At 36.1% G+C, this 19,345-nt stretch overlaps 1 protein-coding gene across 13 annotated transcripts in view; it reads left to right on the top strand.

The window, feature by feature from the left end:
• Positions 1-18,894, top strand: part of RNF38 (ring finger protein 38) — a 220,708-nt gene extending 201,814 nt beyond the window's left edge. For all 13 annotated transcript variants that reach the window (XM_069085236.1, XM_069085248.1, XM_069085247.1 and 10 more), the window contains 5 exons: positions 592-698; positions 2,881-2,965; positions 5,601-5,722; positions 6,242-6,341; positions 15,417-18,894. In XM_069085236.1, the coding sequence (XP_068941337.1) occupies positions 592-698; positions 2,881-2,965; positions 5,601-5,722; positions 6,242-6,341; positions 15,417-15,479 (477 nt within the window). In that variant the 3' untranslated portion in view covers positions 15,480-18,894. The remainder of the gene's footprint in view (positions 1-591; positions 699-2,880; positions 2,966-5,600; positions 5,723-6,241; positions 6,342-15,416) is intronic.
• Positions 18,895-19,345: the final 451 nt, after the last annotated feature.

Raw genomic sequence — 19,345 nt, 5'->3', positions numbered from 1 at the left:
AAATTATTTTGGCTGCTCTCTCACACCATTGACTCATAGGAAGTTTGCAGTCTTCTACAGTTGAACTCTTCTCTAGCCCTTCCACCCTATGTGGTGAAGGTAACTTTTGAACCCAAGGGTAAGATTGTACTCTTATCCTTATTAAAGTTCTTTTTCAGGAAAGTCAGATTTTTTACATATTGAGCCAATTGTTTTTCCAAAGGCTAGAATGAAAGTCTGTGGGAAAAGTGGATTTGATTTGCAAAAATTTGCTTGAGAGGTAATATTTAGCTTTCAGAAAATGAATACCAATGAAAGCCTAATTGCATAATGGATAGATCATCTTTGGAGTCAGCCCCAGGACAACCTAAATTTCAGTGCCACCTGTGTGATCATGGGCAAGTCACTTAAACCCCAGCAACTCTATGCAGATTTTCATTGGTAGAGGTCATTTCCTTCTCAAGAGTTTCCTATAGCAATAAAATCACCAGCCTGTCTTTCCCCCAGGAAAACATTTTAAAGTTGTTTTTTTTTAATGAATATTACATTAAAGTGACAGATTAGCCAAGTGCGCAGGCAAATAACAGTTTTGTGGGGGTTTTTTTCTTACAGCCTTATCCTCCTTTCATGCCTCGAAGACTTACAGGGCGTAGTAGATATCGATCCCAGCAGCCAATACCACCTCCCCCTTATCATCCCAGCCTTCTACCATATGTACTGTAAGTTCTGTCTCAGCTATTTTAATGTTTTTCCCTAGTTATTAGACATTTATTGCTTTTATAATAGTTCTACCTAGATAAACACATGCACACACACACACTGTGCCTGTAAAACTTAATATAAACAAAATAATGTTGATGTGTATTTTAGGGGCATTTCATATTCAGAATGTTTTTCTTTATTTTCAAGAAGTACAAAGCAAAAAAAAAAGATAGCAAGATATAAGAATAATTCCATTTCAAGAACATTTTTGAAGTACCTATTTTGTACAAAGTACTGAAAACAAAAATAAATTTTTTTCTATCATCAAAGAATATACATCCTTCTGTGAGGACTAGATGTGTACCAGAGAAATAAGTATATGAGCCAGCAGGTGTCAAAGAAGATGAGAGACAATAGAAGAAAAGTTTCAAAATGAGAGGTTTTGTTTTTGTTAAAACTATACCTATCACTGCTTCTGGTTACTCTATTGTTCTTGCTTCTTTTAGGAAAAAGAATAGCCTCCGTCTCTGCTTTGAGACTTAGAGGAGTCCCTTCTAAAGGATTCTTAAATTCCCAATATATTTCAATTTTCCACCAGTTTGATATCTTTTTTTTTTTTTTAAACAATTGGGGTTAAGTAACTTGCTCAAGGTTACACGGCCAGTTATTTCTGGGTGTGGTGCTGAGTATCTGAGCCTGGATTTTATCCAGGTCATCCCGACACTGGAGCCAGTGCTCTTACTCGCTGAGCCCCCTGGCCGCCCCTAAGCAATTGGGGTTAAGTAACTTGCTCAAGGTTACCCAGCCAGGTGTTTCTGGGTGGGTGCTAAGTGTCTGAGCCCCGGATTCGATCTCCAGGTCATCCCAACACTGGAGCCGGTGCTCTTACTCACTGTGCTACCTGGCCGCCCCAAGTTTGATATCTTTTGTAAATATATTCTTTTGTCACTGAAAGAGCCATTCTCCTTTGAAATCTTTTTTGTACACTTGTAAATTCTCTTTGGAGGTTGGATTTTTTATGTCTAATACCTCATGTTGTAGTAGTTTTAGAAGAAAAGATGTGAAAACAAATTATTAGTTTAATGAAAGGAACCCTCCTTGACAGTGTATTGTGTAACCATTTAAAGAGTTTTCTTTGATCTAGCAAATTAGTAAAATTAGTTAACCACACCTCAAAATCAGCATTTTAGAGCTGGAAGACTACTTGGTTTTTAAAATGTCCAGTTCTTTGAAGGTAATCATATCATTTTTATTTTTCTCCATGAAATAGTAGTAGAGCTATGTATTTAATGGTGGCACAAATATTTTTTCTTTCCAAACCACTATGATGTATGAGCTATAAATATCCAACACATTTAAAATGACAGAAAAATTTGGAATAAAGTATCTCCTATAAATGCCTAGAGCTGCTCTTAGAAGTGAATTGAGCATTGGAATTCCATGTCTGTAAAAATAGATGTCTGGTCTCATGCCAAATTCTTGATAGGGACTTGACAAATTAAAACTACCTAAGTGACAATGGCTGTTAAACTATTTATAAAGTTATTAAATTAGAGAAATATGAGATATAAACCCTAGACTACCAAATCTTTCTTTCTGGCCACCACCCTTGACATCTTATTTTAACCCCTATAACTAAAATGGTTTTGCTCCACTTTGTCCCTGCAATCTCTTACTTTGGTGCCCTTCATATCAAATGTTCTGGCAATATCCTTCAGGGATAATTCTGTCTATTCTTCTCTTCCACCACACCTAATCTCACATGCCTTTTTCCACTTAAGTTTGCTTTCCTTTATCATTTTTTTGCCCAAGCTGCACGCCCATCAAAATACATTGTTCTCTTTATTTAATTTGCCATTTGTGGTCAGCCTTTTCTAGAAAGCAGACCTTCATGGACTTCAGCCTTTCTCAAACACAGCAAAACCGTCCTCAAGGGGAGGCTAGGTGGCACAGTGAATAGTGCACTGGCCCTGGAGTCAGGAGGAACTGAGTTCAAATGTGGCTTCAGACATTTAATACTTACTAGCCATGTGACCTTGGGCAAGTCACTTAACCCCAATCGCTCCTCCCAAAAGCAAAATACAAAAAAATTAGAATTAAAAAAAAAAACAGTCCTCTAATTCCCCTCCACTCCCAGTATTCACTGAGCTTTTAATTGTGTTAAATAGTAAAATTTAGTGTTCGTTGTCTTTCTTGTAGATCAATGCTTCCAGTTCCACCTGCAATAGGTCCAGCCTTCAGCTTTGAATTGGATGTAGAAGATGGCGAAGTAGAAAATTATGAGGTTAGTAAATAATTTTTAAATCAGCTTTGGGAATAGTAATAAACAAGCATATTCTAAATGCTCTTTTATAAAGAAAAGAAATGTTTTTTCTTATAATAATAGTAAAAATTTATATAGTGCTTTTAAGGTTTTCAAAGCACTTAAATTATATTTCATTTGATCCTCATATCAACCCTGTGAAGGTTAGTTCCGTTATTACAATTTTATAAATGAGAAAACTGAGGCTCACAGAGGTCAAGTCACCTATGCAGGGTTACACAGCTAGTACTTAGTTGGGGCAGGTTTTGAACATGATTGCCTGATTTCAAGCTCAGTACTCTCTCCTAAGTTATATTTCCTCTTTAACTAGGATTGATTAATTGATTCTATTTATTTACATAAAATAATTTTATTATTCCAGATGCAATCCAAAATGGAAAAACACTTATATTGTGATAAATATGTTTATTTCAAATATATTTGCTATCTTGCTTTTCAGAAGTTTAAGCTACATAAATGCATATGGGACATTCTTTGGAAATAACCAGTCATCTCTTTATTGGGTCCACTTTAAAATGCTGCCTAACTAAATGTTTAAGTAGCTGTTTAACATTTCCAACCTATGGTTGTTCAGTTCATTCAAAGACTATTGAGTGTATACTCTGTTGTTTTTGTAAACTGGTATTACTTTTCTTTAAATATGAATGTTGGAGGTTTTTTTTCGAGTTTTATGATTATTTGCTTTAGAGAATTCAAGTTAGGATTCTCCTTGCTTGTGCCATATGTATTTTTGCCACTTTATTTGTAGCATATTGCCTTATGTAATACCCTGAAATTTTTTTTTTATAATTTCTTAGATTCAGTGTGTGTCTTCTTTTTTCATTATCTTCTGGCATCCTAATTAATTTTTGTACTTGCTACTGTTTCTTCCAAATCTCTGTTGTTTTGTTTTAATACATACATTACTTGTCTTTTCAGTTCTATTCCTTTCCTAGGTTTTTTCCTTCAGTTTTATTTTTATTGATCTTTCCTTGATTTCATTAATTTTGTTATTTGCAGCTTCCATAGGTACGACCAGATCTTGGATAGTGTTATGCAGTTTCCCTGGTTGTTGTGTTCTCTTGTGTTAGTCTTTTTCTAGTTTCATTTTTCCTTTTGTACTTTCCCATCCATTGTTGCTTCAGCTTGGATTTCTGTATTGCTTGAGGCTTTCCAGGAAGTTGTAGCAGCAAGCACCCCAGTGTCCCCAAGGTGCCTGCTCACACAGGTTCTTGGATCTGCTTTGTTAAAGGAAAGCAACTCAAAATGGGTTAACAAGCTTACTTTAATCAGTCAGACCATATATCATTTACCTTGTTCAGGGCAAAAAGGTCAGCACCCTGAACCTCAAAATATACAGGCATAATTATCAAGACAGAAACATCAAGTAGACAGATTTCCAAACTGTCCAACCATTACATCCATACCCAGTCAACATCTGGGTTTCCACATTCTGGGTTTTTCAAAGCCGGGGGACTCTCAACAACGGCTTCCCAGAATTCAGATCAAATCACAAAACACTTCTCAAAGTGAGTCCCAAAAACAAAGCTACACATCAGGGCTTATATAGCCTTCTCCTGGCTCAGAGAATGTAACAACCTTATTGACCCACTGGCCAATCAAGAAGTATCTACTGAAAAACAAGCCTCCCTCCCCAGACTTCAGGTGCACTTTAGCCTAGGGGCAGGGAAGATCTTTAAAATTTACATTCGCATTACAGAAGTAAATATAAAAATTTTTTTTCTGATAAATTTCCCTGTTGCAAAGAAAGAGACATAATCATTATGTTGATCATTCTTTTTCATCAGTATTAAAGCCATTTGTAGTAGTTAACTTTTTAGTACTCACCAAGAACTCTAGTTGTAAAGAACTATCTTTGAGTCAGAAATTCTTGTTTACCTCTTCTTGGCTTTCCCTTCCCTAGCATCAACAATGTCAGCGGTGCACATTAAGTTGTGCTAAGCAGGAAAGGAAGAGAAGTCAGCATTGGAACTCGTAAAAAGTATTATTAATAATGCCTTTTGCTTTTTACTTCATAGTAATTTCCCAATATTTCCAGCCCCTAGAGCCTCTCCCATTCATCCCAAAATTTTTTAGGACAACCAGGAGAACCACCTTTTTCCCTTTTTGGTTGTCTGCCTAAGTCACTGTCCATGGAACCCTGCTTCAGAAGAATTTGAAGAGATAAATGTAACAAAAAACAAAGTGGGACAGGTGGCAAAATGGACAGAGCACAAGCCCTAGAGTCGGGAGGATCTGTGTTCAGGTTGGGCCTCGGACCAACCTGAACACTGTTTTGTGTTAACTGTGTGACCTTGGGCAAGTCACTTAACCCAGAGTGCAAAGTTGATTATGCAGATGAATAAATAAAAGGCAGCAAAGTTATGCAGATGAATTGTGGTGGGGGTGAGGTGAATTTTGACTGTACTTTGAGTGGTAGGGTTTTGTTTAAATCAAGTATTTATCTAGCTGAATTTTCTTCCTCACACCATTCCAACCACACTATTAAACTGTCCTGATGATGAAGTATATTTGATGGAGAAGACACAAAAGTGAATGATACCAAAATCATAAGTAGAATTTTCAAATGAATTAAATACCTTGTCCATACTTACAGGCATTACTAAATCTGGCAGAACGACTGGGAGAGGCTAAGCCACGTGGATTAACAAAAGCAGATATTGAACAGCTTCCATCTTACCGGTTTAATCCGAACAACCACCAGTCAGAACAGACCTTGTAAGTGTTTAACTGTTGGTTAAGTCTATGTTAAGAACGTGTTTTTATCTTTTTAGTTTGGATTCTACATTGATATTAGGAAACCATATGCTTTTTTTCATTTATTTCATATTTCATATCTTTACGTTAACTCTAAAAGTTTCACAGATCGTATAAAAGATTGATAATATACTTTTTTACTGCAATAATCTATTTGAAGAAGCACTGTTGGGGTATTAAAGTAGGAATTATTTTATATTTGCTCAGAAAACACCTTTATTATTTTTTAAATTAAAAAACGCCTCTAAGCATAGAATAAAACAAGATTTCTTAAAGTTTGTTCAGTTTTAAATGTTAATTTCATGATAATTGTATATTAATAATTTCAATTTAAGCTTATAATTTAGGAGGAAATGTTACAGAATTTTGATGTATAGTATATGACAATTTCTAAGATGTTTCCAGATAAAACAGAACAAAAAAACCCTAAAATATGTTTTACTTTGATAGCATTATTCCATTGCTTTGTTTTCTCCTTAGGTGCGTAGTATGCATGTGTGATTTTGAGTCAAGGCAGCTGCTTAGAGTCTTACCCTGTAACCATGAGTTCCATGCCAAGTGTGTTGACAAATGGCTTAAGGTAAAGTAGAAGTTTCTGTTAGATAAACTTTGACATATGCTTTTGTTTTCTCCTCACCATAAATGTAACAGGTTCCCCAAAGCTCTTATGTTGAGGTTTGTTTTTGATGGAGAGTATTATGTGGTAGAGGTATGAGGGACATGCTTTTGGAAGAGGCACATAAGGAACATTCCAAAATAATACAAAGACTCATTCCAAAAGTATAAGCAATTTAACAGTAACTGAAAAATATACTTCTTAAATAGCTGTCATAGAATCTGAGTTGGAAAGAGCCCCTGCAACCATCTAATTTGGGGACAGCAAACTAGGCCTGAGGGCCAGATTTAACCTATAGCCTGTTATACATCCCATAACTAAAAATGATTTTTATATAAAATTTAAAAAAACATTCTTGGGTCAAGGGCCATATAAAAACAGGTGCAGGCCATAATATGCTGACCAATGATTTATCCCAACCTATGCCTTTACAAGAATTCCCTCTGTGACATCTCTGACAGTTGAGTCACCTAAGCTGTACTTGAAGAATTTCAATGAGGGAAACCTGCACCCTCCAAAGGCAGCCCATTCCACTTTTCGGGTAAAAATATTAGAAATATTTTCATTAAATCAAGCCTAAATGTCATTCTTCTGTTGTTCATGGATCTACTTTAAAGGGCAGTTGTAGGCTTGAATCTATTGCCACCATCTTCTTAATTCAGATTTGACATTGGAATAGTATGAGACACCCCCCCCAAGTCACTAAACATTTAACAGAAGTTTTATAGCTTCTTAGTTTCTCTAGATGTGACCTTTCCTTGCCACCCTCTGAAAACACATCTCGTCTGTTAAGTCTTCAGTGTGTGGTAGTTCCCATGGTCTTTGACACCCATGAAGTCTGAGAGGCAGATCCCATGTGGCTAGTACTTATTTTGCCTCTGGATGACCAGGAAGCTGCAGCAGGGAAGCCAGGGCCAATCGGGTTCTAGGCTTGCTGGTATAAAGGCTAGAGAAGGAAGCTGAAGTCAGTCAGTTCCCTAGAATAGCTTTGTTTTCTCTTAGATAAAGCCTCCTCATGTTGTAGGTGGGAAGAAAGAAAACACTCTTTCCTGTCACAGGGGCCAAACAGAACATGAATAATCCTTCTTCCACATTTCAGCCCTTCACATACTAGGAAATGGATATCATTTCCCATCATGAGGCTTATCTTCTGACTTAGAAAAACAACCCCAGCTTTCTTAAACTGATTTTCATATGATATGGACTGTTCATATGATATGGTCTGTTCATAACTGAGCACAACACTTCATATGTTGTCTGGCCAGGGCAGAGTACAATGCAACAGTAATTTCCTTAATCTTATTTGCTATACCTCTCTTAATGCAACATGGCATCTGATTAGCTTTTTAGACTGTCATTTTTCACTGTTGAGTCATGTTGAATTTGTAGTATACTAAAATCATCCAGTCATTTATAGATGAACTGCTATCTTTCTAGCTATATCTCCCCCTCCTTATATTTGTGGAATTTTTTTGTAAACTTAAGTATAAGGTTTTTATTTACCCTTATTATATTTCATCTTATTGTGTATGACTCAGCTTTCTAGTCCAGGGGTGGGGAATCTGTGGCCATAAGGTCACATATGACCTTTTAGGTCCTTGGGTTCAACCTTTTGACTGAGGCCATGTTTTATGGAACAACTCCTTTTATTAAGGGGATTTGTTCTGTGAAGTTTGGATTCAGTCAAAGGGCTACATTTGAGGACCTAGAGGGCCACATTTAGCCTTGAGGCCACCCCTGTTCTAGTCTATTAAGATACTTCTAAATCCTAATTATCATCTGTCAGATTGGCTATCCCAGGTTGTCATGTGCAAATGTAATAAGCAAATCATCTATGCCTTTATTCCAGTCATTGTTAACAAGCACAAATCCCTGGAGCAACTCCGTTGAAGACCTTATTATAATTATACATTTAACCCTTAAAGATTTTACTGTTCTTCAACCAATTCCAGAGCTACCCAGTTATACCATCATCCAGTCCAGATCTATCCATTTTGTTCAGAAGAAGCACATTAAACTTTGTTGAATGCTTTGCTAAAAACCTAGGCCAAATGTGTAGCACTCTCTGATTTACTAATGTAGTACTCAAATGGATCTGATTTCTTTGACTCAGGAGTTCCCTTTACATTGCAGATTATAACCTATCCATGCTTGTCCATCCTTTGCCACTTGTCCATGTCCTCCCAAAAGTTTACCATAAGAGATCCACTCAATTGTGCTGGAGGCATTCCTCACTTTCTCCCAATATCATGAAGGTACTAGTGGAGCAGTGTGACTGTTCACCTTTTCATCCATCATTCTTGCCACATGACTAGTCCATCTTCCATAGCTCCCTGATGACATCTTTTATTCTTGTTCAGCTGTTAGACATACTTTATAGGGTGTCCATCCAAATGCATATGGAAATCTAAGCAATAGACCTTCTTCCTGAGTGGATAGACCAAACTCCTTTGAATGATTATAGATCTTTTCTAGGGGGCTCTGAAATGTTTTGGGTTTTGATGCAATCATTGAAATGTTATCTGCAAATAGCCCATCTGAAAGAATTCACCATCCCTACAAGAATCTTTATTCGACCTAGACTTAGAGCTGGATCTACTCTCCATGCCCTCCCAGTGGCATGTATCCTTGGCAAGCATTTGTCTCATTGTTTTGTGTCTCATCTGATGTTAATGATCCGAGGATCATTGAAATAGGGTTGTTTCTGTTGTTAGTAGTTTGGAAGCAATCTTGAATGATTGTGATGTATAAATGGGAAACACTTTGTTGAAAAAAAGCTTTTAGGGGGGGGTGACTAGGTGGCGCAGTGAATAGAGCACCAGCCTTGGAGTCAGGAGGACCTGAGTTCAGATTTGGCCTTGGACACTTAACTAGCCATGTGACCTTGGGAAAGTCACTTAACCCCAATTGCCCTCCAAAAAGAAAAAGAGCCTTTAAAGAAGTGTTTTGTTTTGCTAAACTCTGTTAAAAAGGGACATGAGGTTACACTGCCATGTTTTTTGATGAAAGCGTATTCCCTCTTTGCTCAGTACTAGCATTTCTAGAGATTTCTAACTATCTTTTAAGTAATATATATGTTCTAGAATTTTTTCAGGATTTGTAGTCAAGTTCACTGGCTCTGGTTTGCAAATTCACTATTGTCTCTTTTTTAAAAATTGAGATTATTTTACCCTTCTCCAGTCCTATAGTACATTCCCCCATTCTTCACAATCTTTATCTCTTTTTTTTTTGTCCTCTCTCCACAATCTTTCAGAGAATCCTAATATCATACCTTAGAATAGGGTTTTTCTGGGCCCCATGACTTGAATTCACTAAGAATGAGATGCATTGTTACTATGTCCCTATTTATGCTTGGTATTTGGGGGAGATTTTATATGACATATCCGCTCTCTCTGTCTCTCTCTCCCTCTCTCCTTCCTCCCCCCCACCGCGTTGTGTGAGCAGCATATTGTAAAGATTAAAGTGCTATACAAATATGAAATTTTTTTTAATCTCAGCCTATGATTTCATTGACATAAAGGATAAAGGTGAGGAGACCCCCTCTACCAGTGTAGCTCTGCAGTTTTCTTTTGTTTTTTTCCATTAAGTCTTAGAGAATTGCTGAGACATTGAGAGGGTAAGTGACTTGTTGTAGTAGCAAGCACCCCAAGCGTCCTCAGGGTGGCTGCCAACACAGGTTCTTGGATCTGCTTTGATAAAGGAAAGCAACTCAAAATGGGTTAACAAGCTTACTTTAATCAGTCAAATATGTATCGTTTACCTAGTTCAGGGGAAAAAGGTCAGCACCCCGAACTTCAGAGTATACAGACAGAATTGTCAAGTAGACAGGTTTCCAAACTGTCCAACCATTACATCCATACCAAATCAACATCTGGGTTTTTCAAAGCCCGGGGGGCTCTCAACAATGGCTTCCCAGAGTTTCATCTGATCAAATCACAGAACACTTCTCAAAGTGAGCCCCAAAGCAAAGCCTTACATCAGGGATTATATAGCCTTCTCCAGGGTCAGAGAATGTAACCACCCTCTTGACCCACTGCCTGATCAAAAAGTATGTACTGAAAAACAAGCCTCCCACCCCAGGCTCCAGGTGCACTTTAGCCTAGGGGCAGGGAAGATATTTAAAATTTACATTCCCATTACACTTGTTGAAGATCATACATTCTTATGTACAAAAAGCAGGACTAGAACCCAGGCAACTCTCTATCCACTAGTCAGCACTGCCTTTCACATCATCATCAATCTCTAGTAGAATTCTGTGTCCAGGAAGCATTAAGGGCTTGGAAGAATGGGGAAATCAATTCCAATTCAATAAGCATTTCCTTTTTAAGCCAAATCAAGTGTATTGCTCTTAATTGTCTTCTTTCTTGTATACCAGAAAGGTCTTAGATCTAATAATCCTTTACATTGGGACTTCATTTTACAGGTTGCAGAGTGCTTTTACTTTCCTTACTCTAAAAACTTCACAAAAATCCTGTAAACAAAGTAGGTGCCGTTATCTGAATTTAACAACTAAGGAAAGAAATTGGGCTACTGTCTGTTACCTAAAGTTATCATTTTATCCCACCTCTTTGCCACATGCCTAAAAAACTACTTCCTCACCTCTGAGTGTTAGAATTCCTAGTTTACATCCAGGCTCAAGTAATGTGGTAGCCCTTCTTGATTGTCTTGTTAATGTTCCTGTCTTTCCCCTCAGTTCAGTGTGAGCTTTGAGGGTAGGGACATTCTTTCATTTTGTCTTTGCTTTCCTGCCTGTCATAGCTATTTAATGCTTATTAGAATAGTGGCACCAAAACTAGAATCCAGCTTTTTCTCATTCCCAGCCTGTTGCCTTTTCTGCTATGCCAGCTGCCTCTGGCCCTCAAAGGGTGATTTTCTATATTGAAGGAATCAAAAACATTCTCTTTCTCATATCTTATTCTTTTCATCTCCCTTTTTCCCCTTTCTATCCCTTCTACCTCTTCATCTTACTATTATCAGACATAAGTTTATAAAGTAGTCTAGGCTTTTGCTATATTCACAATAATCTTATTGCTGAATAAATTTAAATATAAGAAATTATAATATTGTGACTCCATATTGAAACAGAACCACCTAAAATGATTTTATATTTCTGTTTAAAAGGAAGTGAAGTAAAGGTACATTCAAGTTCTTTTCCATTCAAGCAGGCTAGCATAATATAGTTTAAGTTAAATATGTTTTTATATATGTTACAGAATTACTGAAGCAAGAAAAAAGGTCAGGGTTGGAATCTTGTTTGTTCACAAGTCTGTGAATCATTTATATGACTTGTCTTCTTGGTAATATAGTGTACAAATGGATTCATCCCTTTAATTCCCCATTGTTTGTAATACTGGTTCTTTTGTGTCCCTTTTTTAAAGAAAGCACACGCACACACACACATGGTGAGGGTGAGGGGGTTGTATCCTGATATACTGTTATCTTCACTTAAGTCTGTTGATGTATTGGAGTAGTTTCCTCCTTGGAGGAAATTACTGTAGAGCTAGTGCATAATATAGTAAAAAAAAAAAATCTTTTTTATATGTCATAATTTTTTTTGTACATAGGCCTGACCAAAAACAAAGTCAAGCATTTTTTAAGTGCCAACTTTGGTCCAGTCATATCTGTCTAATCTAATAAGTTTGGGGATCTAGAAATGATTTCTGATTTTTTTTCCCCAAGTATGAGTATTCTTTATTTTGTGGACTATTCTATCAAAGCCAAAAAGGCTAATAATGGTGTTTTACCTTGTAAAAGAGGAAGGGAATAGCATATATACAGCACCTACTATGTGCCAGGCATTTAATATTTTACAGATATTATCTCATTTGATTTTCAACCAAAGACAAACCTTTCTATCCACACTACCTCTCAAAAAAAAATTAGATATGTTCATTTGAAGCAAATGAAACTTTGCTTGGTTATATGTTTCAGGTGCTAATGATTTGACTTGCCAAAGATGAAATGATGGAAAAATTATTAAATATGTGGATGGAAGGTCAAAATCAACAAAATATGACCTTAAGCCCTGTCATTACTAAAGAATAGTAAAGATATTTCAATGTTTAAAACGCTGACAAGGTAGAAGTTATACATACATGAAAATTCTTAGTGCTTAGGAAGAAAATTCCTCAGTAGGAAGTGATTTGAAAGACTTGAACTGTATTATGGTTTATGAAATGTTAAAAATGAGTATTGCAATGGCCAGAGTGAGTAAAAATATAACTTCTGGGCAGCTAGGTGGCACAGTGAGTAAAGCACCGGCCCTGGAGTCGGGAGGACCGGAGTTCGGTTCCGGCCTGAGACACTTAACACCCATACAAAAATACTAGCCATGTAACCTTGGGCAAGTTACTTAATCCCAATTGCCCTCCAAAAGGCAAAACATATATATATATAAAACTTCTAAGTATTCTTAGGTACTTAAAAAAAAAAAGCAAAATGCAGCCGTCTCCGTGAGTTAGCATTAAATGAATGGACTTTATTGAAATTCTAAGTTTGATTCATTCATAAAGAGTCTAAGGAAAAATATTACTTCAGCATAAATACCTTTTGAGTTGAAGCCCATATTAGCATATTTTTTACCCACATTCCTGATCAAGGCTACCCTGAGGCTAAACCTCCTGTGATACTTACTCCTTAGAACCAGGTAATAGCAAACTACAGCCCAGGGCCAAATCTGGAACATCCTCTGTCTCTATTGATAAAGCCCAAGAAGCTAAGAATGACTTTACATTTTAAAATAAAGTTAATTGGATTTGGCCTTCTATATTATTTTGTGGACTTCCTCCTTATCCCTCTCCCTCCATGTAACCTTGTAGGCAGGGGAACTCTTGATTTTTTTTCTTTGTATTCCCAAGACTTGGCATATTACCTGATACTTGATAAGTATCTAATAAGTTTTAAGTTTATTGGTTACTTGATTTGCTAATATATTTGGTAACAAAGCTGTTTTGGGGAATGGTTCTTGCTTTTTTGAAGATATTTTTGCCCCAAGTAATCTCTTCAGTAAAACTTATCAATCTCAGTAAACCCCAGATCACCCAATAAATTTAAGTTGTGTGCCTGTGAATTACATGGATCTAAAAATTCTCTTCATTACTAGGTGGTAAGTTCCTTAAAATCCATCTTTGTTCATCTTTTGTTTTGCACCAGCCCTTCCTCCAGGAGTCTTCTTTAGTAAATTACACATAAACATTTTCCCAGGAAGATTTTTTTTTACTTTTGAATTCCATATTCCCCCCGCCCCCCAGTCCCTCTCCCATCCATTGAGAAGGCAAGCAATATGATGCTCATTATCTACATTTTGATAAATACTTACTGAATAAATTAGTGTAGTCCATGGATCCAAAGGAAAGGTCACCAGCTTTATGTGTTATTATTACTTGAGAATGACAACAGTTCCATTAGGAGAAATGTATAAAACCACCACCCTATGGATAACTTCACCCATGCACAAAAGAGAAAGCTGAAATGAATGGTGTACAGATTATGTGATCCAAATATAATCAGCTGCTTTGCCCAAATAGAAACTGTTCCATACAAAATTTCCAGATTGCCACTAGATGTCACTCTGCCATATTTCACCAAAAAATTGCCCTGAAGTAAGTCCACTTTTGATTATTCCTAAATTTAAGCCAAAGTTGAGAGATAAACCGTTCAAAAAAAAAAAATCACAGGCCATGAAGAAAGAAAAGATGATTTCAGTTAGGCTAGAGTTGTAGGGAGTTATTTTGTTGCTATTTTTTATAAAATGGAGAATATAACCACATAAAATTCTATTCCGTAAGTAAAATTAAAAATACATAATCCAGTTCTGTATAGTTACAGCCACTTAAGGGGAGAGAATAAGGGTGGTAAATTAGAAATAAAATTCACATAGAGTGCTCTCATAATTCTCAAAATTCTCATAGAGTGCTCTCTTCTATCCTTGTGGCATCTTACTGACATGAATTTCTACATTAAGAAGCAATTTGTCAGGGCGGCTAGGTGAAGCAGTGAGTAAAGTGCCTGCCCTGGAGTCAGGACGACCTGAGTTCAGTTCTAGCCTCAGACACTTAACACACACACACACACACACACACACACACACACACAAAAGTAGCCATGTAACCTTGGACAAGTTACTTAACCCCAATTAACAACCCTCCAAAAGGCAAAAAATAAAAAGAAGCAATCTGTCGGTTTTCTTCTGATTTTAAATTTCACAGTGCTTTTGTTTTACTTGGATAGTTGTTTATTTTACCCATGAAAATCTGAAAAAGTTGGCCAGGTAGGAAGGTATTACTTTACTTTAAAAATTTATGTCGAAACCTTAAATAATAAAGAATTACAGGTTTAAAGGAGGAAGGATCCTTAGAGTTCCTCTAGTCCAACTAGGAAACAGTACCAGAATGGGGAAGTGACTTGTCAAAAGTCATAGGGATAGAAAGTAGCAGAGTCAGAATTTAAACACAGGACTATCTGAGCATAATGCATATAAAACAGTTTGCAAACATGTCATATGCAAGACCTAGATATATCTAGGTGGTCTTTTTCATTATGCCTTTCTGTTTTCAGTCAATTTGTGTAACTGTTGGCCTAAAAGACCTTTTGATCAAAAGCTAAATACTGCCTTTTATTGTTTTTTAAAAGATTGATTTTATTCCATACCACCTAAAGATTATATATTTAACTATGTTCATGGGTGAAGTGAAGCTAAATGCCAAATGTTCCCAACCTAATCTAACAATTATTCACCTTTTATATTTTGCTTTACAAGTTTACAAGAGCCAATACTATTTTTTTCTGGTTTATGTATGAGAAAACTGAGGCACGTAGGAGTTAAGTGACCTCCCTACCATCAGTTAGCTAATATGTGTCAAGATTTCAAACCTAATTTTTATTCCAAGCATGTTCTTTACTGATTCTCCCAAGCTGAATTACTTAAAGTATCTTTTTAACTATCTTCATTTGAAAAATAAATATTATAATGGAAAGAAATGTGTTTCTTTGAATAAATATGTTTCTAAATTATAACTCAATCAAGTCTTTATCTTACAGGCAAATCGTACCTGCCCAATTTGTCGAGCTGACGCATCAGAAGTGCATCGTGATTCAGAATGACCAATCTAAGAGCACAAATTTAGTTTGGGTGTTCCTCATCACATGTATATATGGACTCTCCATTGAATTTACCTGTGTGGCTTCCAGCCTTCCCCTTACCAAAAAGGTCAACTGACCTTTCTTTGCACTGTGTGATTTAATTAATTATAAATCTTACAATTAGTCCTCACAATTATGGGATTGTTATACTAACAGTGTGATTGGAACTCCAAAGACTTTTTCTTTAGCTTAATTTTGTGTGTGCACTAACATTCCCTGGTTTTTGTGTGATCATTCCGAGTGTTGCTGCAAGATTACTGTGGACGTGATCTTAGCATGTGCTTTTATAAAGAGTGGTAGCTCCAAACAATATAGCAATCTACCTTATATAGAGCCTTCAGAAACTGTGAGTGGAAATGAATGAAATGTATGAGTCTGATGGTAATATATACATGTATGTCTGCAAGTGTGCAAGTATTTGTGTGAGGGTATGGTAGCGTATTGTATGTGTGAGATCCTATATACCAGCATGTACTGAGAATGTGTGTAGTGTTAATTATGCTGCATTGTATAATCTTGTGTGTTATTTAAGCAGTACTAGTACTGTACACTGGTTTCTTTCCTTGTGTTTGCTGTGCACACTGAATGCTAAGGGTGCATCAATTATAAGCATTTAGTATTCTCTCCCCCCAGTGCCCTCCCAATATAACTAATGACACAAAGACCATCTTGTTCTTCAGGTTGCTATTAAATACTTTTGCTTTTTGGTGGTCTCAGCTCTGGCCACTTATAGAAAAGGTGTTCCAGGACCTGATTTTTAGAGTCTTTTATGAAAGTGAATTTTAAAATGTCAGGCTTGCTGTTTCCTTTTAGAAGGGTGCAATATCACACATAATCAGTTAGCAATATTAACATGTTCAATCAGTAATTTAAATGTTGATTATGTTCCCGTCTCCTTAACATTTCCAGAGAGCTTGTTAAATAATGTACCTGTGACTTTTTTAAATGGTTAGATTTTTATTTGTCACTAAGGATATTTCCCAGTCCCATACAGTCCCACCTCCTGAAATTTGGCATTGTCCTTCACCAGAATCTTAGTTTGTGTTAACCGGTTGAAACCTAGATTCCTGGCACATATTCCTTATTGAATAGCGCAAGCAAAATTAAATTTTGAGGAAATGACATTTCTCTTCCTATAAAGTATTTTAACTAAAATTCTGATTCTGAACATAGTCTGTCTAATTCTCTTTTGGAGAATACCATTTCCCACTGTTTTCCTTTGAACTTGTGTGGTATGGATGAACTCCCTGATGAGACCCCTACTTTTTTTTCTTAGTCAGACCTGGGGTTGGGGATGTGGTGGTGGTGTTTTTTTTTTTTCCTTGCATGAATGAGTAAAGTGTAATACAATCAGTGTCCAGGATGTTAGCAGTATAAAAGAGGATTCCGTTCTTGGATTAGAACATAATGCTGTGAAAAAGGAGTTAACCTCCCCTCAATTGACCTGAATAATGTTATAGTTGCGGTTTTGAATAAACTGATTCACTTACCATATCTCAGATTGCTTTAGGTTGTTTTTCAGTAATAGAATTAGATTGAAAAGAGTTACATTTCTTGAATCCCTCTGCTTCTTACCTTGGGTTTAACATTGTCACTTTGGTTGCAATACCTGAGCAGCACACTTAATTAGCAGTCTTGTCCCAGCTTTAAGTTCCTTGTGTCATAACTTTGGATGCTTCAGATGCCATTCAGCTTTAGTGTCAGTTATTTTTTTTTCAGACAGTGTTATTGCTACCACCATGCTGCTTTGCCCTCTATCGAAGGCTCTACAGACTAATCGCAACATGAAGTTGAGTAACGTAAAACAAGCACAATTTTACCCATTTTTCAGACACTGTTGACTCCTACTTAGTTAAAAAAAAGATAGAATTATAAAACTTTTTAGTCTGCCCATATTTGTCAGATCGTAAGAGCACTAATGAAATAAAACAACGATTAAAAATATACAGCATACTATTTTTTAAACTGTTACAGAACCCTCCCCAAAAATGTGGTAGAGTGGAATTATTGACACAACCAACCACAAACCAATTAACTCATGTATAGTTAACCTTTATTTTTTTAAAATAAGGAAATCATGTTTAAAATTGCATATGCCACACATCTTATACATACTCTTTTATATAGCTGCAAAAAAATCTTTTTATCTGTACAGAACTAACAGTAACACAATTACACTCAGTATTCACTTTATTGAAGCATGCAAATAAAGCACTTTTTCTAATTTAGATAGAATACATAATTAACAAGGCACATTGTACTAATATGTAGATAAAGTAGGTTTTTTTTTCCCCTTAAACTTAAGAATTCTTGTCATAATGTCCCTTTTTCCAGTGAAGCAGTTGACAATTTAGGGGGCAATAAGGACTAATTTGGTAAAATACTGAATTTAATTGTTGTACTCTTGTAGCTAATCTGAAATTTTAAAAAATATTATTTGCATGGGACTCTTGGAGATGTGTGCAGATTTATTCCGTATGGTTAGTGTGTATTTAAAGCACACATGCGTGTGTTCTGAATCATCTCAGACTAGCTACATTGAACCTCCTGCCCTGTTAATGGCTGACAAAAGGGAAGAGGTTTCATGCTCAGCTGTTACTGCCTTTGGATTAATGCACACTTATGTGTCTGACTCCACACCCAGCAGTGGAAATTCACAACACCAGAATCCAGTACAGTATTTATGTTTATTTCCTTTCCCCTCTTTCCTTCCAAAAATGAAAATGATTGGCTTTACCATCTTAGCTCTGCTGTGTTGTTGCATGAATTGTCAACTTTATTTGATTATTTTTGAAAGAGAGATGTCAAGGCCTCCAGATATCAAAATCTCATTTTCTTACTGAAAGTTTTTCAAGCAAAATGGGGGAAATGTGTAAGTATGTTTAGGTTTTATACGATCTCTTAACTGTGATTTATTAAAACTCTTAAAATTTAGGCCTCTTGTAAATAGTTTGGATGGGATCTACCAACTCAGTTTCATTTTAGGAAAACGTTTTTGATGGAGATATCTTTGGGCCACCATTAAAACTGTTTTCATTTTCCTTTTGGTACATTCAGTTACCTCATTTTGCTGTTTGTTTCAAATTTGCTAATGATTATGAAAGCTTATGAGTTTTTTTGTTGGAAATCATATTTGTTGAGTCTTTCCTCATCGTACTCTATTGTATCATTTAATGTAGTTTTAAATGTATTATAAATACCTGTAACCAAATCATTTGAAGGCTTGATAAATTTTTAACAAAATTTGTACATTTTTTATGAAAGTTACTAGTAATGCTTTACTAAGTAGTGCAATGAATTTTTATTTTTAATCCCTGTGCCCTATTTTGGAGTTGAGAGGGTTGTTCAGTAATAAATGTATGACGTATACTTAGAATTTCTTGTCATTCTTCCTGGTTTTGTTTTTGGGTATGTAAGCAGATTACACTCGGAGCCCCCAAACTTTGTTTGTATAAATGATGTCTGAGTGTTTGGAGGGTGCGCAGAATACTTCTTCACTCACTGAATTGAGCAGTAAAGTACAAAAAACAGGGTATCCCAAAAATCTTAGTGCAGTTTTAAGCCATTAAGGCTTTTATAAGGCAGTTAATGAACCTTTCAACCACACTATGATTTTAGGGACACCCTGTACAATATATGCTTCTTTTTAGAACAATACATAAAATGTGGCTGAAAAGCATCAACAAAAAAGTCTTAAAATATAAGTTCTTCTCAGGCCTCTTTTAGACAGCCTGGTGCACCACATTGCTGATTATCTAGACTTGTGTCCATGTTTCTGTTTTATGTGCTGCCCACAGAGACGGCACAGGAAAACACTTGGGGATGTC

The sequence above is a fragment of the Petaurus breviceps genome, unplaced genomic scaffold (assembly GCF_028583685.1).
Source record: "Petaurus breviceps papuanus isolate PSGF00001 unplaced genomic scaffold, PetGlider_PUasm1.0 175, whole genome shotgun sequence".
Taxonomy (NCBI): Eukaryota; Metazoa; Chordata; class Mammalia; order Diprotodontia; family Petauridae; genus Petaurus; species Petaurus breviceps.
Note: the sequence above shows the minus strand (reverse complement) of the source record. Positions and strands in the feature narration are given on the sequence as shown.